A 26,971-nucleotide genomic window follows, 5' to 3' on the forward strand; every position below is an offset into this window, starting at 1 on the left:
GCTAACTAGCGTTAGATATCACCTTTTAGCCTAGTAAGTTAGATTTCTGGTCAGCAGACTGGAGATTTTATTTCCCTTGTAGGCTAGCTAAAGGATTTCTCATTAGTTCCCGTCTGGAATAAGGAATAATGTTAATTGATGCTCCCTAAAATGCTATTTACTGTAAGTGTAATAATTAAGTACCTTCTACTGTACCTCTGCTTTTCGTATAGCAGGTAGCAGTGTTTCCAGCTTTTAGCTCTTGATATCAATTTCATATATTGTATGAGAGATACCATTAGTAGTACAATAGTAATATCCCCCGCCCCCATCTCTTTCTTTTAAACAGATCATCCCACAAATCTCAACGCTGCCCTGGTATACCACACTGGTGCCCCTGGTGTTGGTGCTTGGCATCACTGCCATCAAAGATCTGATGGATGATCTGGTAACACACCGCTGCATGTGGTTTTTAAATTAAAAAAATAAATTTTTTTTATATATATATTTATAAACGGGTTTTACACCCAAGAGATGACCCATGAAGCTTTGGCATGTTTTGATTGAAGTTCTCCATTTTGCTCACAGGCTCGCCACAGGTTGGACAATGAGATCAACAACAGAAAGTGTGAGGTGCTTCTCAATGGCAGGTTGGTCAGTGAGAACTAAGGAACTGGTTAATTACTCAGAGAAAGTCAGCTCCAGAATTATTGGCACCCTTGGTAAAGGTTAGGGGGAAAATGCTTTGTGAGTAATTAGATTAACCTTGCACTAAAATGAGGGAAATCTAACCGTTAATTAACTTACTGTTTTAAAAAAAATGAAAAACCCTTATCAATAATATTCTTTTGAACAAAACCACGTCAGAATTATTTGCACCCCATATGTTTACTGCTTTATGCAAAATCACTTGGTAACATTGTACTGAGTCTTGTCCTGTAATCCTTTAATGAGTTCCAAAATACAGAATTTCCATCAAAATCCTCAGCTCTGCGGTTCGCCTCACAGCTTTTCAGTCTGTGCACTAGCATGGCTGTGTCATTAGCTTGGTTCTGTGGTCACTGAATCATTTTTTGTGTGAATTTGGACCTATTGTCCTGCTGGAAGATCCATCTATGAACCACATGTAACTTCTTGGCAGAAGTAGCCAGATTTTCATTTAAAATCCATGATTTTGGGATACATATCGAGGTTCCCAGGGCCTTTGGAGGAAAAAAAAAACTACATCACATCATCAACAGCATCATCACAAATCCTCCACAGTTCTTAATATGTATATATATATTATATATAATCCTTTCATTTTACAGTGAGTCCTCCAACTTAAGTGTTTGTTGTCATAAAGGTCTGTATGACCACAGAACCTCCAGATGCTTATGCTTGTGGTTATGTTCATTTAAAGTTTCCTTCTGCTACACTTTCTCAGACTTCTGCAAATCTTCATCGGTGATAATTTTGCCTCTCTAACTGTCCTCAGTATGCTTAGGTCAAAATAAACTTGCTTTTTTTTGTTTTTCAGTGGCTATGGCCTATTTTTTATTTGTTTATTTTTTTTATAAGCCATTGCTTGATTTATGAAGGCCAACACACTTTTGTCTCATTTAACATGTGTATTCTCTAAACCTCTGCATTCTGATGATCGATTAAGGGATTTTGGCCTCATATTTAAACTCCAGTGCATTAGGAAATTATGGATGACTGCTTAAGAGTTCCTAAAGGCTCAGGCATAGTTAAAAAAGTCCAATATAAATGGGAACCTCCTTCAGTTATATTCTGTTCATTAGAATGTCTAGGGGTGCCAATAGTTGATTGAATAGAGGGATTCAGGTGAATCTGTCTGTTTTAAGCCCATTTGATTGAGTATGCAAAATTCTGTAAGTGACAGTATTAACCTTTCTATGCAAACGGTAAATGAGTTTGTTTGCAACTCTGCTTTCATACGTATATTTAAGGTGTATTATTTCATTCCAGCTTTCAGGAAGCCAAGTGGATGGACATTCAAGTTGGCGATGTGGTCCGACTGAGGAAAAACGACTTCATTCCCGTAAGATCCTTCGTTCCAACACTATTTGCTTGTTTTTTTGTTTTTTTTTGGGGGGGGGTTCCACATTTTCTTTGTTTCTACATCTGCTTGCTTATTTCATCCATGGTTCCATTTTGATTTCATTTCATTTACCTCATGTAGGCCGACATTGTGTTATTGTCCAGCTCTGATCCAAACAGCCTGTGTTATGTCGAGACAGCAGAACTGGATGGGTAAGAATCTTCTGCTTATGTTCATTATTATTTGCAAATCCATCTTTTTTTTCCTTTGTTTGCAAATCTGCTTTATTTGTTCATCCTAAAGGTACACACTGCGTAAAAGGCACTTTGTCATCCACATGTGCTGTAAGCAAGCCCAAAATCTAGACATGCAAAATTTGATGGCATTTCACAAATTTTCATTCTTGATCAAACGAACGACTCTGAACAACCCCAATAAGAACGACTCAGACTCTGTTAAGAACGACTCTCTCAAGAACGACTCTGATTCTGTTTAGAAAGACTCTGATTCTGTTACAAACAACCCCGAGCCCATTAAGAACAACCCTGTTAAAAACGATCGAGTCCATTAAGAACGACTCGGACTCACTTTGGAACGACTCGGACGCCGTTTAACATGGTATGGACTTCGTTAATAACATCTCTGAATCCATTAAGAACGACTGAGCCCCTTTTAAGAACATCTCGGACTCGGTTTGGAGCGACTCGGACTCAATTTGGAGCGACTCCAACTCCATTAAGGACTCCGTTAAGACTGACTCTGATTCTGTTGACTCAGACTGATAAAATTGACTCTATTAAAAACGTTATTACGCTGAAAATGGCACACACTTAAATGGATGAATTTTAGAAAATGACATATTTTATATCGAACACCTGTGTAGGGCAGAGTATACATTACATGATGTGTTATTTAGCAAACTTCTGCATCATGTTGTTTGAACAAAACAAGTCCATTAAATGCTCGCATGAAGTTGTGGATCTGTGCTGATTTAGCCAAATAAACAACTGTTTGATTTGAGGGTGTGTTAGACACTCAACAAAGCGAGCGAATACATGACACACACGCCACTGCCTCGTTTTCTCTGCTTTATAAATGCAAAGTTTAAATGTAAATTTTCAACTTAAGAGCATTAGCGTGAATCGAGTCTGTAAAACCATGTAATAAAATATTTGTGAAAAGTGAATCTTCTCATTTAAGATAAGGACCCCTAGAAATGAAAAGCATTTAAAAAATGTATAAATCTTCCATCTAGCTCTTAAAGCCGGTATATGAGCAAAATGTATAATTATTTTAATGATAGCACCTGTGTAGGGAAGAGTTTACTGCATGTTGTATTCTTTCACATATTTATGCATTATGCTGCTTAAACGAAACACCTGTATGCTCACACTGATCTTGGCCAAATGGACGAATGTTTGACTTGAGGGTGTTTTACAAATACTCGACAAAGGCAAAAGTACTCGACACACATGCCCCTGTTGTTTTTTTTCCCCTGCCTTTTACATATTGAATGTTTTTAGTGTAGTATTTCACTATTCCAATAGTCTATATCGGCTTTCCTTTGCTTGGTCCATCTTTGGTTTCATTGATGAGGCAGAAACTCTATTCAGCGTTCATAGCCTTTAATTGACAAAACAGACAGCAGCAGTTCGTCATGCATCAGAAAACATAATGACGCAAATGAACAAAGACGATTTTCCATGCAATACTGATCCTGTTTAATGGACCGTAGCATTCAAAAGAACTCTGTTGTGGATTGAAAGCTTTTGCTTTTGTATATTCTTTTTATTTTTTTTCTTTTCCCCACAGAGAGACTAATCTGAAGTTTAAGATGGGTTTGAAGGTGACCCATGAGAGGCTGCAGGGGGAGAATCAGCTGGCGAATTTCGATGGTAACTCCAAATATGCTTGTTTTGCTGACACATCAGTCATTAAGTGGACTCTTTAATCTCACCTTCATGTGAGAAGATGAATATAGATTATTACGACCGTTTATGATGAGCTAATTTGTTTGTTTGATGGGAAAAGATGAGTTAGGCCATTATGTTTTATCTTAAAGTAGAGATTTGTGTCCTGTTTGGCGCACACCTCTGTCGTGTACGTCTCATATCTCGCTTCTCTCCTTTTGCGTCTCTCTTGCAGCCATGATTATTTGCGAGGAACCAAATAACCGCTTGGATAAGTTTACAGGCACTATGAGGTGGAAGAATGAGGCATACCCACTAGAACTGGATAACATGCTGCTCAGAGGCTGCAAGCTCCGCAACACGGAGGAGTGCCGCGGAATCGTTATATTTGCAGGTTTGGAATACTTGCGCCGACGTGTGTGTGTGTGTGTGTGTGTATAAAGAAGCACAGACTCAGAAATACAACTTCATGCTCTGTTTTAACATCTCAACAGCCAGCTTGTATTTTACTGACAAGATTAGCAAGGCAAATTAACCGGTGTCATATATATTCAAGCAATTTAAACTCCTACATTTGACCATGTTGTCTGTTGTGTCAAATAAATAAATTCAGCCCACACACTTGTGTTTAAATGATAAGTCTAAGCAGTTCACACAAAAGATAAAGATGTGCCTAGATACTTACTGCTCTTACAAATGTAATTTCTTATTCCTTCTGCAGGCGCAGACACTAAGATTATGAGGAATGGTGGAAAGACCAGGTTCAAACGCACCAAGATAGATTACCTTATGAATTACATGGTGTACTCGGTAAGGCATCGTAACAGCAGTGCTATTCACTGAACCTGGATTTGTTTCATTCTGTTTGATGACCTAGAACAAAATAAGATACTGCTCTATAAGTAACTGATAAATATCTAGACTATATAACCAAAAGTGTGTGCACACCTGTCCATCACACCCATATTCCCCAAACTGTTTCCACAAATTTGGAAGCACACATACACTATACATGATGTTTTTGTATGCAGTAGCATTACAATTTCCCTTCAGGCCCAAGCACGAGTGAGCTGAACAGAGCACTGACCTCAACTGAAACTGACTGTGCATCATGCCTTCCCACCAAAATCAGAGTAATGCTCATGTGCCTGAATGAGCACAAATCCCAACAGCCACAAAAAACAAATCTAGTGGAAAGCCTTCCCAAAAGAGATGCGAGTTGATTCTGTTACAGAAGTGAAAAGAGGAACTAGTCCATATTAATGCCTATGGTTTTGGAATGGGACATTCAAGGGCAGATGGGGTTCAAGGGTCGGATGGTTCAAGGGTCGGACGCTCAGGTGTCCACAAACTTTTGCCTATATAGTGTACACTACCGGTGAAAAGTTTGGAGACACTTGACTGAAATGTTTCTCATGATGTTAAAAAGCTTTTGATCTGAAGGTGTATGATTAAATGTTTGAAATTGGTGTTGTAGACAAAAATATAATCGTGCCGACATATTCCTTTATTTCATTAGAAAACTAACATTTTATTTCCAAAAAAATATTTATTTAAACGGACGACTCGGCGCAAAATATTCATAAAAGCAGCCGATAAGAGTCCGGCGTCGGTGGGAACTCCTTTAATACTGTTTAAAAAGCATCTCAGGGAAATTCCTCAAGAAATCGGGTGAGAAAACGCCAAGAATACATTTCTGGAAATTCTAGGCAAAAAGCATGTCTACTCTGAAGATGCTAAAATACTACATTTATTTTGATTTTTTTTTTTACACAACATAATTCCCATAGTTCCATTTGTGTTACTCCAGAGTTTTGATTACTTTATTATTATTATTATTATTATTATTATTATTATTATTATTATTATTATTATTATTATTATAAAATGTGGGGGGAAATAATTATAATAAAGAATGAGTGTGTCTAAACTTTTGACCGGTAGTGTATGTGGTTAGGGAAATTTACTAGACCACTAGCTTGGAAATGTATGTCTTTTCTCTGTATGTGTATTGCATGGCATTAATAATAAGAGAGTAAACTGGCTGTTGTCTCGTTGATATGAAGATCTTCGTGATGCTGATCCTGATCTGTGCCGGCCTGGCGATCGGGCACACGTTCTGGTACGAGGCAATCGGCAGTAACGCCTGGTATCTGTACGACGGCCTAAACCAGTCGTCGTCCTACAGAGGCTTCCTCACCTTCTGGGGCTACATCATTGTTCTCAACACTATGGTACCCATCTCGCTCTACGTTAGGTAGATATATTTCTATTTCTATATTTTTATTTTACGTGTTAAACGGAAGCAGAAATATCCGAATATTGAGAGAAAGTTCACTTTTTTGTAAAAGTGGACACACTCGTGAGTTCGCCGCCTTCTTCAAATATGATCCAGAAGCAAATTTTTGTCCGAATTTTTGAGGAAGCAGCGACATTTCATTTATAACCGTTTTTATGAAGCTTAATTGTAAAATAGATGGACATTTTCCTTTTCTCCTGTTAAAAGCCTTTAATAACCATGGTGCTTAGAGAAGGAGGCACATGGATAGTAACATAACGGGAGCTAGCACAACATTAAACGCAACTAGCAACTAAAAATGGATAAAAAGTATGATCTGGTGTTGGTCAGTAAATAAAACCAATTCAGGTTGGCAAATTGCTACTGTCCAAGAGGAATAAAACACTTCAGGACGTGTTGTTATGCAAAAAGAATCAACTTCAGGGTAGTACCAGTATCCCCGCTTCTCATCACACAGCCCCAAGCGCTTTATTACTTACACTACGCATTGCCGATCCATTCCAAACGTCCAATGTTCTCAATATCTCTCACTCTCAGTGTGGAGGTGATCCGTCTGGGTCAGAGCAAGTTCATAAACTGGGATCTGCAGATGTACTACGCTGAGAATGACACTCCAGCCAAGGCCCGAACCACCACCCTGAACGAGCAGCTCGGCCAGATCGAGTACATCTTCTCGGACAAGACGGGCACCCTCACACAAAACATCATGGCCTTCAAGAAGTGCACCATCAGCGGGTGCACATACGGTAAGCGTATCGTGGCGTCACCGAGGGATTAAACGCTTCTGTAGTTAAACGTGAACTATTCGATAAGCGCGGTCGGTCACACAGGCGAGCGATAATTCATTTTGAACTCCGAGATAGCAGGGACATCCTGCGTATGCCACGTGAGCTGTGAAAGAGCGCTAGGGCTTCGGAAAATCAAACCGGAACCTTTTATTTGCTTAGTCTGAATTATTCAAAGGGTTAAGACTCTGCTGTTGGATGTTTTGGTAAATATTAAGCGTAGGGCGGTGTGTAAACTGTACGCCATCCTCAGCCTGGTTAAACCGGCACTGTGTTTTTCAGTAAACGAATGTCAGTTTGCAGAGCTTAACTAGAGTTTGAGGTTAATAAGGCACTCGGCACCCGGATCTCAGGTCAGGCGCGAGGACAGTTTGGACCGAGGACAGTTTGTCATAGTATCTTTAGGGGGAAGGTTATTTGAGATACGGGCCGTGTGTGTGTCTATGTCTTTGTCTTTTTATTTTGCGTAACACTTTGTCGGGTTTAAGTTTCAGAGTAATTCGGTTACCACATGTTGAGTCGCAAAGGGTCAAATAGTCACATTTATACAACAGAGCCATTCAATTCTGGACGATTCTGATTGTTCAGAAGTTGTTCATTAACTTTCTATAACAGCAGCTCTAACAGTAAATTCAATTCTAATTAATATCACATTAATGTGCTAGTTCTTTTTTTTATTTTATTTTATTTATTTATTTTTTACTATAGAAACCGCTCACTCAGACAGACGCACTGAATAACTCAAATATGTCTAAGAACGAATAAGAATAAAGAAAAATGACAAAATACTTGAACACGTGCTGTTATTGCAAAAAATAATTAATGGCGGTAACAGTAACTTTACAGGTTACATATAACAGCACCTTGATGATGTTTATTTTTCTAGCAGCGCATGTCCCCAAAGTTTTTTTTATTCCTTCCTTTATGGCTTGGGTTTTAATCCACAATTGTACATGATGTTATTTTATAATACAAATCACTTATTGTTTATATATTCTTTTAGATTTTATTAAATTTTTTTAAACTTTTAAATTGCACAAAACCACAACACAGCAATACTTGAGACAGAAATACAACAGCGTGAAATGTATATTTTTCCACACCTTTGCTGTGCATGATAATGTTCTCCAGCCTAATTTTATGCAGTAACATGGCTCTTTTTGTCTGGTCTATAGGAAATCCAACAAACAAAGACGGGGCCGCCCAGGACCGTGCAAATGTACTGAGCATCTCATTACTTTCCCACTACACACACACACAGTGTTTAAAAGTCTTCAGAAAGTGATGATTCATGATTATTCTGAATCTTCTCTGTACTTTACTATGCAGCCTGTCGACTTCAGCTGGAACAAGTACGCCGACAGAAAGTTCCAGTTCCTCGACAATCAGCTCGTTTCCCTCATCCGCTCGAAAAGCGACCCGGACATGCTGGAGTTCTTCAAGCTGCTCTCGCTCTGCCATACTGTTATGGTGGAGCAGAAGGACGGTGAGAAAGTCAAACGTTAACACCTTGCGCTGCTCCGAGGAGCGGAGGAGATGATACCAGGGTTTTAAAAAGCGGATGTTGCAGGGCTATAGAAATGTTCCTTGGTAACAAATCAGCACAAACAGTTGTGAAAGTGATCAAGCGATATGTCTGATTTGTAACGGTGATGGTGTTTCTTTCTCAGGTGATCTGGTGTACCAGGCTGCGTCTCCAGACGAAGGTGCGTTGGTCACAGCGGCTCGCTGTTTTGGCTTCGTGTTCCTGTCGCGCACGCAGGACACCATCACCATCAGCGAGATGGGAAACGAGACCACGTACGAGGTGCTCGCTCTCCTTGACTTCAACAGCGACCGAAAACGCATGTCTGTCGTCTGTGAGTGCTGCACGTCTACATAGAAATATCAAGATTATCTACTCCGCTCTCTCTCTCTCTTCTTTTTCACTCTATGCTTCTTGTCTCACTCATTACTACCTCTTCCCTTCGTAGAGTCTTTATCTGCGCCTTTTCTTACTCATTTGCTTTGTTGTCGAGCATTACAACCAACCTTACACGAATTTCCTTATGAAAATAGTTGTTTCTGCTGCTGCTCCACACAGTCTTTTGACATCTTCAGTGACGGTAACGACTTCAACACGTCAGTTCTTTAGGTGGTCTGCAAAACGCTTTGTTTTTTTAGCTCCTGATGTAGGTTCTGCCCTTTAGAATCTTTTGCATGCTGGTCTTCTCCTACAATTTGGCTCGTCAGGCTTATTTGCTTCGAACCCAAAGTATTTTCACGGCACTTGCGCTGTTGCTCTTAACAACCCACACCAGCCACAAACGCTGAGAGCCCGCTGTATTCGTAGCTCGTAGGTTATCGCTGTAAACCCGATACAGAATCTGACTTGGACACAGGTTTCAAAAAAGTCTAATTATTACCGTTATCGCATCTTGTACCACATCACTTATGAATTCTCAATTCCGATGGGTCAGAACGTGCTTCTATAACAGCAGGCCTAATAATAGTTGGTTAGGCTGTTGTTTCTATGGTAACAGCTTGCAAAGTGAGTTTTCCGGTGGGTGTTCCATATAAACACCCAAAAAAAAAAGTTGTATAAAAGAAGGTCCTCATTTAGCATGTATGGAAGGAGTCTCCAATGGCAGCACTTTGTAACAGTCAGATTTCCACCAACATTTGCGCTTTGCAGTTTCTTTTTTTTTTGTTTTTTTTGGCTTATTAACATGGGGAGAGAGAGAGGGAGAGAGAATGGCTGGTGAGGGAGCACCAGGATGTTTTGTGGATGTTCCACAACAATAAATGGATTAAAAGTACAATGTGTCCATCCTTTTAATAAATAAAACTTCTTAGCTACCCCGCCTTGTGCCCGATGCTCCCTGGGATAGGCTCCAGGTTCCCCCGCGACCCTGAAGAAGGAGTAAGCGGTAGAAGATGGATCGATGGATGGATGAACTTCTTAGCTTTGGCAGTGTAAGAGTGTAAGATCGCTGCAGTGTAAGAGGAATAAAACACTTCAGGATGTGCTGTTTCAGGAAAATCAGCTTCAGGGAGGTAACGGTAACTCCGCTTCATCATATCACCCTATTTATTTTTCTATAACCGCGCCCCCCCCCCGCCCAAGGAGTTTTTATTCCTTTCATAAAACAAAAAAGGCAGTGTACCAGTATACGAATCGCTTGTTATTACACCAGTTATCAGGGAGTGTGTGTGTAGTTAGGGATGTTTCCTGTTTACATATTCATAGATCTGGATTTCTTGACTTTGCTAAAAACTCTACTCGCTGCTGTATATATTTATATTTTTTTCATCGTTTGTTGAACTGTTGCATCATTGAGAAGAGTTGTGGCTTCTGCTGTGTACAAATGATAGTCCAGTAAAAAAAAGAAAACAAGTAGGAAAAGACACCTTGGATAGAAATTGATTATAAATATCATTACTTTACACATTTATTAATAAGTTAACTGTGCAGATATGATTTGTATGACCGTATCACTCATTTTGAGCACGTGAATAAACGTGAATAAACACGTTAATACTCTAGAATAAATGTTTTGATTTGTTTTTTTTTTGTCTTTTTTCTTTCTGTACAGTGAGACTTCCAGATGGACGCATCCGCCTGTATTGTAAGGGAGCCGACACGGTGATCTACCAGCGTCTCAGTCCTGACTCCCAACACCAAGAGACCACACAGACAGCCCTGGATGTAAGTGTAATCTCATTCATTATATATAACAATATATCAAATTATATATATATATATATATATATATATAACATCTCTATATCTCAAGTCCGTGATGATGATGTCAGCAACTGATGAGTAATGCCTAGAATAGGATAATCGCCATAAAGATTGATTATTATTGACTACCGACATTATTATGATTTAAAAGCAGGGAAGACTTCTGTCTTTACGCAGATCAATATTGATGATCTGCATAAACCTGGTTTCTTTGTTGTTTTTGTAGATTTTTGCCAACGAGACTCTGCGCACGTTGTGTCTGTGTTATAAAGATATCAGCGACGAGGAGTTTGAGTTGTGGACTCATAAACACAAGGAGGCCAGCGTGGTCATGACCAACCGGGAGGAGGCTCTGGACGCCGTCTACGAGCTCATCGAGACAAACCTGATGGTAAGCACGTTGCTTTGAACTTCTAAACGTTGTGTGTCATATACTTTTTAACCACATGCTTTGCACTGATGCGTTGCGCTCGTGTGCGTTTGCTTTGCTCGTAATGCGTTATGGCGTTATGGAATGTATTGAAGATTGAAGTGGCACATTTTGTTCATCTCGAGTGCAATGCGTCTGTTACCGACTGTGTGCTTCATAGTGATTTTTAATTTCCTCCAGTGTGGAAAAGTTTACTTTCTCAGTTTATATAACTTTAACATTTTGTTTCTTCATTTGTGTAGCTGATTGGAGCGACAGCCATTGAAGACAAGCTTCAAGATGGAGTTCCTGAGACCATCGCCAACCTGGCTAAGGCTGACATCAAAATTTGGGTTCTGACTGGGGACAAGAAAGGTTGGTGGCCAGCTAAGAGAAAATGTGCGGAAAGTGTTACTAGTTTTGAGTGAGTAATGGAATGTGTTTCTTGGTTTAACAGAGACCGCTGAGAACATTGGATACTCTTGTGAGCTGCTGACGGATGACATGACCATTCACTATGGAGAGGATGTAAAGTAAGCTTCGTGATGGTCTACTATACACATCTTTTTTGTTTCTCCCTGTGCATTTGTGTGTGTGTGAGAGAGAGAGAGGAAGAGAGAAAAGTGTCTTATTGTCATTTCTGTTTTTTTTCCCCTCTGTGTAGTCAGAAGTTGTCAGACAGACAGGCAAAGCGGAGGAACGAGGCCGGAGCAACGGGCAAGAACAAGACACAAGAGCTATTTTTCACCGAACCTGGCAAGAACGCTCTCATCATTACGGGAGGCTGGCTGGTACGAGGAGAAATTTCATTCAGAATGTCACAATGTTTCTTCAGCTCTGGACCGTCATTTTCTCAATACATTTAAAAATGAATTGGTGAACACTCACTATGCTTTTCCACCATGCAGCTGTGTGCTCTGAACACACAAAAACATTACACACTCTCCATAATTCAAACTAAACTATTGGTTGGGAGAAAGCCCGAGAGTGTGAGGTCAAGAGTGACAGACAGAGAGAGACGCTGAGTCAGAGAGAGACAGACAGCAAGAGATGTAGACAAAGTGACTTTTTTGAATTAACAGAGACGGACCAAGAGAGAAAGAGACTGAAATGGAGACACACAGATGGACTGACAGACAGTGAGCATGACTGACTGACAGACAGTGAGCATGACTGACTGACAGACAGTGACAGCGAACGGCAGACATAGAGAGTTACAGATAGTGAGAATGACAGAGAGAGAGAGTCAGAGAGAAACAGAGACACAGGCAGAGAAGAGAGACAGACCGACAGACACAGAGAAAGGGATGGAGAGAAACCAAGGCAGAGGTGTGGACATAGAGTACAGACCCAGACTAAACTACACCTCATGCGTTACAACCCAGAAGTAGTTGTGTAATAATTCAACTCTCAAAGCATGGAAACTGATTCCTAAACAAAGGTTTGCATTTTGCTGGGAAACACGCATCATCAGCAGCACTGGTCACCACTCACTCTCTCTTTCTCTCTATCTCCTCTTTGCCTTTATCTGCAGAACGAGATTCTGTATGAGAAGAAGAAGAAGCGTCGTCGTCTGCGTCTACGTCGTCTTGGGAAACGCGCCCCCCCCACCGACCCTCAGGACGGCCAACCCATCAACGACTCTGAGAAGGAGATGAGGCAGCGTGATTTTGTGGACATGGCCTGCGAGTGCAGCGCTGTCATCTGCTGCCGTGTCACCCCCAAACAGAAGGCCAACGTGGTGAGTCTGGTGAAGCGCTACAAGAATGCCGTCACTCTGTCCATCGGCGATGGAGCCAACGACGTCAACATGATAAAGAGTGAGTAGCTAAAGGAAGACTTTAGGATCGAAATGTTAACACCAGGTCAGAGCCGTGCCAAAGGAATGATATCATATAGAACACTACTTTTCTTTTCTGTTTTCCCACGGCGCAGCTGCAGATATTGGCGTGGGCATCAGTGGGCAGGAAGGCATGCAGGCAGTGATGTCCAGTGACTACGCTCTCGCTCAGTTCCGCTACCTCCAGCGCCTCCTGCTGGTGCACGGCCGCTGGTCCTATATCCGCATGTGCAAGTTCCTGCGCTTCTTCTTTTACAAGAACTTCGCCTTCACCCTGGTTCACTTCTGGTACTCGTTCTTCAGTGGATTCTCCGCACAGGTGAGGGCCAAAATCTTAGGGCTTCCTAGAAGATAAGATCAGGGCTTTTCAATTCCAGTCCTTGCACTGAAAGACGAGAGACGAGCACAGTTTGGTGATTTGAAGACTCCTCATATAAGTTCATCAGGTCTAGTGTGCAAATCATTAAATCGGATTACCCCACCCCATCATTGATTACTTTCAGTAACAGTAACCACCTCACTTACTGCTCTCTATATAATCAATTTTCATGTTGCAATGTTTAATTCTATTCGTTTTTGCTTGTTTTTAGAGACTTTTGCACCATCCTTTATGACTTTTTTTTTTTTTATAATCGACTGTCATTTTTATTATGTGCTAGATCGCCTACGAAGACTGGTTCATCACCCTTTACAACGTGTTGTATAGCAGTTTACCTGTCCTCCTTGTTGGGCTTCTGGATCAGGTGACGTTCTTGTCAACCAACTGCTTTATCCTACAAAATACCTCCTTCGTAAAGGAAGATCTGCATTCCAACTCGAATATTTCTCTCATGTCTCGTATGTAGGACGTGAACGACAAACTGAGTTTGCGCTTTCCGGGGTTGTATCTGCCGGGTCAGCAAGGATCGCTGTTTAATTACAGGAACTTCTTCATCAGCCTGTTTCACGGCCTCTTCACGTCCCTCATCATCTTCTTCATCCCGTACGGCGCTTTTCTGCAGACGATGGGTCAGGACGGAGAGGCGCCGTCCGATTACCAGTCCTTGGCCGTGGTCACGTCATCCTCGCTCATCATGATCGTCAGCCTGCAGGTATCTGATCCTGAAACGAAACGTTTCGAATTGTGAATCTTACTAACGAAGGGCACTCTGAATTTGTTTGTTTTTTAAACCATGGTGATTGGGTATTGGTTTGTTGTTCATAATCCGATGATGTTTCCTTTGTTTTTTTTTGTTTTTTTTGTTTCCGACCAGATCTCTTTGGACACCTCGTACTGGACGTTTGTGAACTGCTTTGCCGTGTTGGGCAGTATAGCCATTTACTTCGGCGTCATGTTCGACATACAGAGCGCAGGAATACACGTCATCTTCCCATCGTACTTCAAATTCACTGGTGTGTAATACTTCCTGTAACGCCATAAGGATTAAACACGTCTAAAACGTTCACTGGCTTTGCTGTCATTGGAAGCGAATGGTGGTGTTCATGTTAAATTATGTGGCACGTCTGCCATACGAATCCCCTCAATTTGTTGCTGCTATAGAAATGATAACGTATCAGAATGAGTGTATCAATATACTAATTAATAAACTAATTTCAGAGAAAATGAATCAAAACCTTCTGACCAATCGGATGAATTCACCAGCGCTGTGGTGTAAAAGTATAATAATGTAGTGACAGCAAATATTCCACATTAACATTCCACATTTAAAGCTCAACTTAAAACACACTTTTTTAAACTTGCATTTGACTGCTGATGTCTACTTTACTTTTTATTATTATTATTATTATTATTAACATTGTTATTCTTATTAACTTTTATATGTTTTATTGTTCTGTGTACTGCTTGTTTCTGTACAGCGCTTTGAGAAGCTGCTTTTAAGGGCGTTTTATAAAATAAAGTTTATTATTAAACTTTATTACTAAAACAGCACGGTTTTAATTTTTCCCTTTTATGTGGTACATTTGTACTTTCCAAAGCACCCGGTGTAAACGATGCGGATGTGAGCGAGAACTGAAATAGAATGAAATATGGTTACTAGATTAAAAACAGTGCTTCTCTCTAAATCCTCTACCCCCCCGCCGTCCCCAGGTGTCGCAGCTAACGCACTTCGCCAGCCGTACCTGTGGCTCACCATCATTCTAACGGTGGGAATCAGCCTCCTGCCAGCCATCTGTACCCAGTTCCTCTGTAAGACAATCTGGCCCACAGTCGGAGACAAGGTACGGGATTAACCAGTTGTTAAAATACACGACTTCACGATACTAAACTTGAAAAGATTTCCGTCCTAGAGAATAAATCCTACTGTGTATGTCTTCTGCTTTTCAGTTCTTCATAGTTAAAGGAAACACACTAGTTTGTTTTCAGTCTTTATCTTTATCCACCACATCTGTATTTCCCTGTACTCGATAAATCAACGAAAACGCGTTTGCCCAAAAATTTTTATGATTTTAAAACGCACAGTAGCAGTCGTCGGCTTTCTAAACCTAGGAGCAATACTGTAAAAACTTAAAAAAGTGTGCTTCATGTTAACACACAAGGGTATTAAACATTTATATAATTTCTGTAGATGTTTCTTTTACATGAATTATTCTAATTTCTGTTTGTGCTTTATTTAGTCGGTTGCACTTCATCACTTTCTCTCCATACCTGTAGGTTCTTAGAAACAGGAAGAAGTACGAGAAGGAGGAAGAGGAAAAGAGGAGGGTTACGACTTTCAAACGCGGCGCTCGCTCACGCCGCTCCGCATACGCCTTCTCTCACTCCCCAGGTTACGCCGACCTCATCGCTTCGGGCCGGAGCATCCGCCAGAAGTCAAAGAGGCGGCCGGATATTCGGGAGAGCATCAGGGAGGAGCCCATAGCCGAAAGCATCGGAGACATTTGACCTCGAGATTGTTTAGACAGGCAGGGAAGGCTAAATATTTTACACCCAAATGTTTTACATATGCAGCTTGATTATGGAATCGAAATGTTTAAGGAAACACTCACTCAGAGTCTTGGTTTTAATAATTCGAAAGGAAAAACGGGCATGACACACGATAGGTTTTGCCACCTGCCGTCTGAAGAGGTTCGAGGTCGTTTTTTTTCACCCCTCCATCTCGGCTCTTAAACCGCTAGTCCAAGGGTTGGGACCACTTGATCTGCTCCCCTTCTTTCCGTCGAAAATGAAACCGGGCCCAGGGGAAAGGGAGTAGTGAAGGTCACTTAAGGGCTTGAGGAGCTCTATATACAGCATGATTTTTGCATAAGCTATAAAAGAGCAGAATGAGCCAATGAGAACGTTTACACAAAGGGAAGTGAGCGAGACTTTCTCCCACTCACCACAAAAAAAAAACCCAACACTGGTTTTAAAAAGAGTACACTGTGCATGGAAAAAAAAAACAACTAAATATCTCAGGATTTTATCTTTCTTTTTCTTTTCTTTTTTTTTTTTTAAAGAAGCTGCATTTATATAGGAAGTCCATTTATGAAAATGATAAAGATGGAAAAGAAAAAGATAATTGCTAGAGGAAAAAAAAAGATCCATAATGGTAATTATTGGTACAGTTGCTGCATCAAAAAATGTAGCTTCATATTTCACAGCTTCACACAGCAGAATGAATTTACTCAACATATTTATGCCAGAATGGTAAATCTTGATGAAAAATCACCCAAATCGTACACGAAAAGAGCCGAATCTTATCGAATTTTATCTTTGTTCTACCTGAAATGCTACGAACCTGATTATATATTGTTACAAAATCCACTAATAGGATAAAATGTTGTACTGTGCAAATGTTTTCTACATAATGCACCTTTCAAAGCTTATTTATCGCCCTTAACTCTGCCTGGAACATCTTTCTTAGTTGCAACGTAACGTAAGCTTCATCGGGGCAGAGAAAGGAGCTCATGTTATAACGTCTTTTAATTTATTTACGTTTGTGAATATTTTTCGTCTCTCGCATGAATCTTAACTGTAAGGCTTGAATCTTTACCACATTAATGCCTTTGCTCTGCGTGATGGATTATGCTCAAGCACACTATTTTTTTTTTTTTTTTTTTTGCATTAAGGGATGACTGGGTGTATGTGGGATGGAGAACTTCTACATAATGTTTACACTACTGTTGCTACTTTTGCACTTCCGTCTCCTCTTGTTGAGATGATCAGCTATGATCAGAATGGTGTCATTTTCTTTACTCACTACGTGACTAGTGTTTGTCGTTTTTATTTTTCTCCTCTCCTTCATGTTTGTTTTGTGTCAAACATTTCCCATACTTCTGCACCCCAAAATTCTCTTTATGAACTAAGAATTTATTCAGATACAGTTAGGAATATCTATGCATTGGTAATGGAATTCGTTAGTTGAGAAAAGTGTCTATTTTTAACAAATAAACAAACAAAAAAAAGAACTGTTACATATTTAAACTCAGTTTGCCATAATGGATGATTTATGTGACTTTTTAACACTGCTGTTTTCTGAACAAGAACAAGTGCCTGAATGGCCAGCAATGCCAGTGCCGTATGCTTAATAAGAAAAACAACTACATTTTACAGAATGTCATTTTTAATGTATTGTAATATACGTTGTACAAATAACTATAAATAAAGGTGTACAAATAACTGTACATTTGTTGGAGTTACTTTTCCTTGTTTCTGGAGAACCATCAAGGGTGTATCTTTCGTACCTGTAGCGTGCGTCTGGAAATGTAAATATACAGTGTATATATATATATATATATATATATATATATATATATATATATATATATATATATATATATAATATAATATAATATAATATAATATAATATAATTGGGCCTTAAGGACCACTGATTTACCTGTCAACTTTATTCTGAAAGGTAATTAAAGGTACACCACATGCACCTTCCCAAAGTATATGCATGATGAAATAATATTGAAATATCTTAAATAAATGTAAATGTAATAACTAGCATTAGTGTTAATCCTCTACTGCATGAATTAACCACTTTCTGTGTATTTGCTAAATCCATGCAAAAAAAATCCAACGCTGCTGCCCAATTTAGAGCAACAATGTAGCCATTTTCAACAAAGAAAAAAAAATGTTTCCTGAAATGAGTTAACACTTTTTTTTTTTTTTTTATAAATAAAAAGTTTTGTTTTCTTACATTTAATTTTGGTAAATTCTTTTTATTTATTTATTTTTTAATGATATTTTCAAATGGCACCCCATTCATGAGATCATCCATATAGACTTTCTTTCTTTCTTTCTTTCTTTTTTTTACTGTTAATGTTGTTTTAAATGTTATTACTTTCCCAGAACATTTTAAAAAGGTATACTGTTCATTTTAATAGCTAAGAGCAGTTTTCAGACTGACCCTAGTTCAGGGGTCGGGAATCTATGGCTCTTTCAGTGAACATATATATTAAATACATACATATATATATTGTGTGTATGTGTGTACATATATGTATATATATGTGTGTATGTATATGCATATATATATTATATATACACATTATATATATATTATATATACACACACACACAATGTGTATATATAAACAAAACAATTACGAAGGAATATGACGTAATTCATAATCGATGCATCTTGTATTAATTTATCATTTGATGAAGCCATCATAAAGCCATCATGGGTCAATGAAGTCCAAGTGCCACCTACAGGCCTATTAAGTGAAGTGCACGCTGTTAGGTCAAGAACACGCGAAATGCGAAACGGCCTTTATTACATTACCACTTTTTATAATTATGCAATAATAGTAAACATAACTATAATAATAACAAGAAAAAAAATGTTAACTTTGCTCTGGCTCTTTAAAGAAAAAAAAAAATCATTACTTTTTTTTGCCTTTGATGGCTCTGCAAGCTGAAAAGGTTCCTGACCTTTTTGCTTTTATTTATTTATTTATTTCGAACAATTTTATTATTTAAATCTGTCAAATTCTAAGAATAACACCCACATAACACCAGCGCAGAAGGCATCGAGTTTCACGTTACAATGACGCAGTCCATACTTCCCTTATTGGTCGTTTAACAAGTCCCGCCTTCAGCGCTAGGACTGGCTTAGAACTCATAGGCCGCCTTCTGATTGGATAGTGAGCTAGTCTTAGCCAATCGGAGTGCGCGAGGCGGGTGTAAGCGAAATAAAAATAATAATGCTTCACTTCCAGCTGTACGGTCGCTGGGCGACGTGGACTGCACGTCAAATTGTTAGCTAATAAGCTAAGCTGGCTAGTGGATATTAGTGTGAATGCGCTGTCCTCGTCCTTTTGAAATTTTCTATCTCGACACGAAGAGCTGCAGAAAAAGGATATTTCTAACAAGAGCTGTCATAGCCGCCATTTTGTGGGTAAGTTAACGCCGAATTAACGCTTTGACACTCATTTAGCCGGCTTGCTAGGTAGCTATGCTAACTTTGAATCTGCGTAGACGGTGGCCGGGCTAGCTGGTGCTAGGTATAGCTATGTAAGCTAAGTGTATGCGATAGCACGGCATTCTTTCACATAGGACAATATAAATAAATTATATATGTGTATAAAGATAAAATAATGTGTCTAATATAACATTACTTTTTTCCTTTAAAAAAAAAAAGCTAACTAGCGTTAGTGTAACTAGCTAGCTGTCACGGTCACTATCAATACTTGGCTGGCAAGTAAGTTTTTTCAAACTAAAATGACTTCCTGGTTGAAAAGTGTCACTTTGTATGGTTTCAGCTAAAACACGGATTTGTTTCGCATTATTTGGGTAGATTTAGTCTTTAATATCTGGTCAGAAACAGCAGCTGGTGGTTTAATAGTGCACTATCATGATACTGTACAAGACATTTTCGAGCTAGTCAGCTTCAGTCATTGACTAGTTATTACGTCACTACGACGCTGTTGCGTTCTCAATTCTGATTGGTTGACTCATGTACTCATAAGTTGTCTAGATCTTGTTTGTGAATAGTAGCATGACAGAAAGCTGTGATTTATTTGTGTTTATCTTTGTCTGTTAGGTGTGGAGATGTTTTAGGGAGTTTATGATTACAAGCCGAATTCCGAAAAAGTTGGGACAGTATGGAGAATGCAAAAAAACCCAAAAAAGAGTCGTTTGAAAATTTAATTCACCCTGTGCTGTATTGAAAACACATTAAACACATTATTTGATGGTTTCGTTTGTGAATTGAATTTATTTTTGAAAATACACAATCGTTTCAAATCTGCAACACACTCCAAAACAGTTGGGATAGTCGAATGTTTACCTTTTATTTTAATAACACTTATTAAGCGATCGGGCGCTGAAGACACCAGTTGGTTTAGCAAGTGAAATTTTCCCCCATTCATCCATTATGCGTTTCTTCAGCTGCATGACTGTATGGGGCCTTCGTTGCCTCGTTTTGCGCCTCATAATGCACCACACACTCTCAATCGGAGACAGGACAGGACTGCAGCAGGTCATGCTAGCACCCGCACTCTCTGCTTACGCAACCATGCGCTTGTAATCCGGGCAGAACGTGGTGGCATTGTCCTGCTCTGGATGGCAGCGTATATTACTCCAAAATGTGTACATATCATTCTGTGTTAATGCTGCCCTCACAGATGTGCAAGTTACCCATGCCATGGGCACTGACACACCCCCATACCATGACACACGCTGGCTTTTGGACCTGACGCTGATAACAGCTTGGATGGTCCTTTTCCTCTTTGGCCCGGAGAGCACGATGGCTATTTTATCCAAAAACTATTCAAAATGTCGACTCATCAGACCACAAAACACGATTCCACTGTGCTACTGTCCGTCTCAGATGAGACCGAACCCAGAGAAGTCGGCGGAGCTTCTGGACAGTGTTGATGTATGGCTTCTGCTTTGCATAGTAAAGCCTTACCTTGCATCTGTGGATACAGCGGCGAATGGTGTCGACCAACAAAGGTTTACTAAAGTATTCCATCTGTAATCTCCATTACAGACTCATGACAGTTTTTAAGACAGTGACGTCCGAGGGATTGGAGATCACGCATATTCAGAAGTGGTTTTCGGCCTTGCCCTTTACACACCGAGATTTGATCGGATTCCTTGAATCTCTATATTGTGCACTGTAGAAGGTGAAATGCCCAAAATCCTACCGATTTGTCTTTGGGGAATGTTGTTCTCAAAGTGTTGGATTATTTGCTGACACATCTGTTCTCAGATTGGCAAACCTCGACCCATCCTTGCTCTTGCAGGACTAGTTTTTTTTTTTTTTTTTTTTTTTTTTTGGAGGCTCCTTATATACTATGATTAGACGATTGCCTCACCTGTTTCACATCACCTTCTTATTTCAACTCATCACATCGCTATTAATCCTAAATCACCCCTGTCCCAACTTTTTTAGAACGTGTTGCATGCATCAATTTCAAAATAAACGTTTACCTTCAAAAAACTATGCAGTTGGTTAGATAAAATATCAAATAACTTGTTATACGTTTTTTTTTGTTTAAATACAGGTCAAAGTACATTTACAAAATCTCTCCCCTTTGTTTTTATTAGCATGTTCCATACTGTATTTCAATTTCATACACGTCACATTAAATAAACTACCTGTGGTGTATTCATAATTTATAAAATTAGTATGTGTTTTTGTCAGTGTCTCCCCCCCCCCTTCTTTATTATGACCTTGCTGAGAATAAAATTTGCCTTTAAAAATGTATAATTTGAAGTGTTGAGAATTAAAAAAAAAAAATCAAATCTCAGAAATAATTTTGATGGAAATCAGGTCAAATAAAATCCCATTCATCTGCCACATGGTGTGGAGTCGAAATGGCAGCTACGAAGTCTAATGATGTAAAGTGCATCTAAAATGTTTTACTTCAGACATCGAGAAATAGCTAATGCTGCATTCAAAGCAGGAAGTTGGAGCAATTTTTTTTTTTTTTTTTACTTCTGTACAGTCGAGCCACAATGTGTGGAGGAAACCCTGTACGCCTAAGTGTTTCTTTTCTTTTATTAACTAGCCAGGTAAAATACCAAACTCATCTGTTTATTCAGGCCAGGATGGAAGGTGCGGATGTGCTGAACAAACACTTGCTCCTGTTACGCCCTTCTTTTTTTATTTTCCCTTAGCCAAACCATTTTGTGTGTGTGTGTGTTTAATGGGTGTGTGCTGAGATGCTCACCTGTCTCAGTTAAAGAATAACTCCTAGGATTGAAGAGTTCAGGTTTAAAGGAACCGGTATGTGGTGTGGAAGTCGTTGTGTGCGCTCACAGTGAGTTCTTCATGACTTTATTATTTAATTTGAGTGGAATGACGGTGTAGTAGCATTTTTATGATGTGATCACATGTGCAGCACTTTCACCAAGATGGCAGTCACCTGTAAAACACGTGAAATCATGTGAAGAGCATGTTACATTAAAAGGATCATCAGCTGTTTTGCTTAATACTGAAATCACGATCGTTGTTCTGTCTGTCTGTCTGTCTCGCTGTCCGTCCTTCTGTCCGCCTCTCTGTCCATCTGTCCATTTCCCTGTCCGTCTCTCTGTCCGTCCAGCCGCCTGTGAGCCTGTCTGACCATCTGTCCGTTCACCTTTCTGTCCGTTTGTCCGCCTGTTTGTCTTCCCGCCCATCTATCTAAAGTTACACTTGATGCGCTTGTTCCAATGTATTATTGTTTCCATAGTAACAACTCATCCTGGACAAGTTTTCAGTACAGACATGTTTAACATTTATGGAAGGAGTCTCCAGTGTCAGCACTTTGTAACAGCAGGTTTCCCGAAATGGGAAAGTCTTCAGGACGGAGTAGTTTATGCTTTTCGGTACAGAGGATAATTAAACGCGTCTTTCAACGGACAAAAAGTACAATGCGTCGTTCTTTAATAAATGAAACATGGTTGCAGTGGTATAAAAGGGATACAACCCTTCAGAACATGCTGTTATTTGGCAAGAATCCACTTCCACCAATAATCTTTCCTTTTTTTTTTTTTTTAATTTTATTTTAACTTCCCGATTAACCAAGTCACAAGTTGGTGGTTAAGTGACGGGGGGAAAAAAACAACATTGAGGACAAATGAGTCTGCTTAGTGAGCAGTTATAAAGAGGTTTATGACCTGCTGAATCGAAAAGAATTCAGTTTTCCAACATTTTGGTCATCAATATGACAAAATAACGACGTCTCGATTTTCAGTCCGTGATTATTATGTAACGACTGACCTTTAGCTGTCGCTGCAGCATCGCTAATCTTTATTTCGTCTGCCTTGCTGTTGAGATGGTTAGCTGGGGTTAGCTAGGACTCGTAAGAGCGTCGCTGTGGTTCAGTGCGAGTGTCGTGTGAGCTGATATTCAGCGCACGTTAATTCTTTTGGATTTTGCGGAAGATCTGTCTTAAAGCGAAGTGTTGCTAATTCGAGTTAACACTGAATGTTTACGTGTGTGTGAATTCGTTTCGTAAACAGTTGTCAATACGGCCTTTTCATAACATGGTACTAGCGTGGCCTGTTTTTCCTGTCACCTGCAGGGAGTTTTATTGAGTCGGAGCGCGTTCAGGAGTCCCCGTGACTGTCGAGGATCGCGCTTCTTCCTGACTCCTACAGAAGATTTTTGTTTGTTTGTTCGCATTCTTTCATCTCAAAAGGAGACACGCCCGTAATTATCGAGTGTTGGTGTGAGGCAGGCCGTTAATATACTGAATAAACAGGGTTAGACAATTCAGCTCTATATAAACTTACCACTCCCTCTTCCATAGTCATGTTTTGTTTTTTTCTACTTGTATTTATTTTACAGTTCTATAAACATTAAACCACACCGCTGCGGAATCCTCAAATCTGATTGGTCAGAGGGTGGTGATTTTAAGGTTCTATAATGGCAGCTCTGATGAAGGCAAATCGCAGGTTTATGTGAACACGCTACTCGCTCTCCAATGTTATCATTTCTGTAGCTCATGGGGGGGTAAGTTGATATAGTGAATAGAGTTCGACCGTTAGTGGATTTTACTGATAACTAAGTTGGGCAATACTTGTGGACACCGATTAGTCAACCGATTTTTAGTTTTTAAAATTGATCCTGAACGAAAACATAACACTCAAAGTAAAATATTGCTGAACTTTATTATAAAAAATAACCGGTACTGACTCTGGAAGGAGTGTCCAGTGTGAGCGCTGTGTAAGCATTCAGGAGGGGACTTTTTGTTTTGTGTTGTTGTTGTTGTTTACTGTTGTTTTTTTGTGGATGTTCATGAAAAGTAACTATAAATGGATAAAAAAAAAGGTGAATGCAATTCTTTAACGAATAAAAATAAATATCTATCATAATTGTAGGCAAATTGATGTGGTGTGTAAACGACCTCAGGATGTTCCATTACAGGATGATAAGAATAACTTTAGGGTGGTAACAGTAACTCCGCTTCATTACGCCACCTTGTGGTTGATTATTTTCCTGTAGCAGCACATCCCCAAGATGAGTGTTTTTCATTCCTTACGTACTGTGTGGTTAAGTCCGATATCTGTTAAGTGTAACTTGTAATATATGCTTTTGTTTCTGCAGGGTTTGCAGTGTGAGGTGATGAGGCTCTGAGGAAGTGTGAGTGTGTGTGTGTGTGTGTGTGTGTGTTTGGGGGAGATGGGTGCCAACACCAGCCAGGTGGGTGACCTGGCAGAGAGTCAGAGCATCCGCACTCTGATTGGTCCCGAGCCCATTTCGGAGAACGAGCCCTTCTGGAACCAGCTCATCTCGTTCACCTTCACCAGCCCCTCCTGCAGGTGAACACACATGCACACACATGCACACACATGCACACACATGCACACACATGCACACACATGCACACACATGCACACACATGCACACACATCAGTTTTATAGCACACAGCTTCCGGACTATTCCAGAATCACTTTATATTTCCCAGCATACAAGACAAATGTGTCTTAAAATGTAGAATATATGCCAGAGAGCGAATAATTGTCTTTGGTACACACATGTGTAAGCTAATTCCTAGGAATGAATAAAGGCCAAACGGTTTGTAGACCGACCCCCCCCCCCCCACCCAATTTTAGCTCTTTCCTCATCACAGAAAGCTTTCTCACTTGTCATTTTTGTTTACTGTAAATTCATGTCCTGTAGATGACCTGAAAATAAAACATGGCATGTTTAAACATTTCTGAAGTTGCACGAGTTGAGGCGATGTACATTTTCCCTTTAATAACATTTTCTTAGCTTTCGTCTGGTTCTCAGCGGGAGCACGCATCGCGTCATTTCCTCACTCGCTGAGCTCTGTGTGTCTGCGGTAGTCTCTCTCTCTCTCTCTCTCTCTCTCTCTCTCTCTCTCTGTCTCTCTGTCGCTCTGTCTCTTACTGGTTTCCAGTCGTTCACTCAGGAGCGAGACATAGGGCAGAGGAGGTCAGCGTACGCTGTCAGAGCTGTCACAGGAAAAGAGCCGAACCCTCTGCTTTAGCAGCTGTTATTTACCAAACGCCCAGATTCCTGCCACTCTCCGGATCTGCAAACATACGCACATCTGGGTTACGACTTGGCAAACTTTATTGGGCATACGAACGCTAAACAGGCAAGGGGAAGTTTCCCTGTTAAACACCCTTACTCACCGTGTGACAGGGTTTAGAATCGACTACGACTGATCCATTCAGCCGCCTGCTGAGCTCATCTGGCAGGAGCCGTGAGGCCGGTGGGCACGCGGTGGACAGGCACGAGCCGCTAGACCTCTTTATTACTTCATGAACTGGACTGGAGACGCGACCACAACGCTTTTCTGAATCTTGGGTAGCAAAAGTGGAGCCAAGGTTTTCATCAGAAGGTTCAGAGTTTGAACTCCGATGCTCTGATCTCATTGTATGTGAGAAAAATCGCACACACGGTTGTGATCTATAAATTAGGCATGTAACAGTACATCGGGACATGATGCGTCACGATGCTATAATGCTATGGAATTAAAATTGTGCCAAAAGTATTGAGCGTAACTTTTCAAGACATGAATAAAAATATACAGTGAGAAAGAAGAAAAACTCTGGAAGGCAGAAATGGAACCTGGTCTTCAAATAAACAGCGTTCTTTATCAGTTTTCTAAGCTTCCTTCTCGCTAATCGTGGTTTATGAACGCGCTGCCTGAGTTTACGTTCTCCGTTCCGGCAAAATTCTCTTGTGTGGGTGGGGCTTAACAGTGCTCTACTCTCATTGGCTGGTGAGATATGGATCTACAGCTCGAGTGTGCAGCTGAGGATGATGTTGATGACGTTGAAAACGATGCTTTGTGCTGCTCCTGAGAGCTCATGTCGAAAAAAAATAGTCGTATGAGATGACCCAAACCTCAGATATTAATCCTGAAGTAATCCTCTGAGTAAATACGTGAGTCATTTCCACTACAAAGTACAAACACTAGAACTGTACAGAGAACCGCATCCAGAACGCTCTCCAAAATTCACACCACTGAACTCTCTACTTCCAGGTCAGGGAGCTGTCTGTCCAAATCTCACTAGCCAATGAGAGTAGAGCACTATTAAGCCCTGCCCACACTAGAAGTTTGTGCCAGAACGGCAAACGTAAACTTGCGGAATGGAAATCAGCATTCTGTTAATTATGAATGCTTCACTAAGCAGTTTATACTGGCCGGCCGTTCCGGAGCCTATCCCAGACCTACCACCACTAACACACTCATTCGTACCTAGGGGCAATTTATCATAACCACGCCACCTACTGGTATGTTTTCGTGACGTGGGAGGAAACGGGCAAGAACATGCACTCGCGCACACAGTATCTCGAGCTCAGGACTGAAACTTTTTAATATGATCTTGTGTGCATTTTTTTGTGTGTGCGTCTTCTTGAGGCAGAAACCGGCTTACGCTAATTTAATACCCGCCCTTCGGCGTTCATTTGCATGCAGTCGCTGAACCACAAGTGACTTTCAGGCTCTAGTAAGTCACACAGCAGGTGTTCAAGTTTTTTTATTTAAATTTTTTTTTAGTTTATGTGCATTGACTCCACCCTGCCTTTTGCACCTTTGTGTAGAAACGCAACAAACCGCATAACGATTCTGATGA

At 40.1% G+C, this 26,971-nt stretch overlaps 2 protein-coding genes and 1 long non-coding RNA gene across 3 annotated transcripts in view; 2 read left to right on the plus strand and 1 right to left on the minus strand.

Annotated features, from left to right (window-relative positions):
- atp8b1 (ATPase phospholipid transporting 8B1) overlaps positions 1-16,397 on the plus strand; it is a 33,388-nt gene extending 16,991 nt beyond the window's left edge. The window contains exons 5-28 of the mRNA XM_053649041.1: positions 329-427; positions 568-629; positions 1,951-2,023; positions 2,165-2,235; positions 3,836-3,918; positions 4,169-4,327; positions 4,655-4,743; positions 6,000-6,190; positions 6,770-6,978; positions 8,193-8,236; positions 8,347-8,503; positions 8,688-8,876; positions 10,593-10,705; positions 10,971-11,135; positions 11,417-11,528; positions 11,611-11,686; positions 11,818-11,944; positions 12,688-12,973; positions 13,089-13,312; positions 13,653-13,736; positions 13,839-14,084; positions 14,247-14,385; positions 15,083-15,213; positions 15,647-16,397. Of these exons, the coding sequence (XP_053505016.1) occupies positions 329-427; positions 568-629; positions 1,951-2,023; positions 2,165-2,235; positions 3,836-3,918; positions 4,169-4,327; positions 4,655-4,743; positions 6,000-6,190; positions 6,770-6,978; positions 8,193-8,236; positions 8,347-8,503; positions 8,688-8,876; positions 10,593-10,705; positions 10,971-11,135; positions 11,417-11,528; positions 11,611-11,686; positions 11,818-11,944; positions 12,688-12,973; positions 13,089-13,312; positions 13,653-13,736; positions 13,839-14,084; positions 14,247-14,385; positions 15,083-15,213; positions 15,647-15,877 (3,360 nt within the window). The 3' untranslated portion in view covers positions 15,878-16,397. The remainder of the gene's footprint in view (positions 1-328; positions 428-567; positions 630-1,950; positions 2,024-2,164; positions 2,236-3,835; positions 3,919-4,168; positions 4,328-4,654; positions 4,744-5,999; positions 6,191-6,769; positions 6,979-8,192; positions 8,237-8,346; positions 8,504-8,687; positions 8,877-10,592; positions 10,706-10,970; positions 11,136-11,416; positions 11,529-11,610; positions 11,687-11,817; positions 11,945-12,687; positions 12,974-13,088; positions 13,313-13,652; positions 13,737-13,838; positions 14,085-14,246; positions 14,386-15,082; positions 15,214-15,646) is intronic.
- Positions 16,398-16,403: 6 nt separating this feature from the next.
- On the minus strand, positions 16,404-24,473 carry LOC128622488 (uncharacterized). Its single transcript, XR_008388413.1, has 2 exons — positions 22,107-24,473; positions 16,404-17,671 (listed from the first exon to the last, which is right to left on the minus strand). It is a non-coding gene; the product is annotated as an uncharacterized LOC128622488 (long non-coding RNA).
- Positions 24,474-24,541: 68 nt separating this feature from the next.
- The window catches only part of dym (dymeclin), a 70,902-nt gene continuing 68,472 nt past the window's right edge, over positions 24,542-26,971 (plus strand). The window contains exon 1 of the mRNA XM_053649042.1: positions 24,542-24,681. Within this exon, the coding sequence (XP_053505017.1) occupies positions 24,542-24,681 (140 nt within the window). The remainder of the gene's footprint in view (positions 24,682-26,971) is intronic.

This window comes from Ictalurus furcatus, chromosome 18 (assembly GCF_023375685.1).
Source record: "Ictalurus furcatus strain D&B chromosome 18, Billie_1.0, whole genome shotgun sequence".
Taxonomy (NCBI): domain Eukaryota; kingdom Metazoa; phylum Chordata; class Actinopteri; order Siluriformes; family Ictaluridae; genus Ictalurus; species Ictalurus furcatus.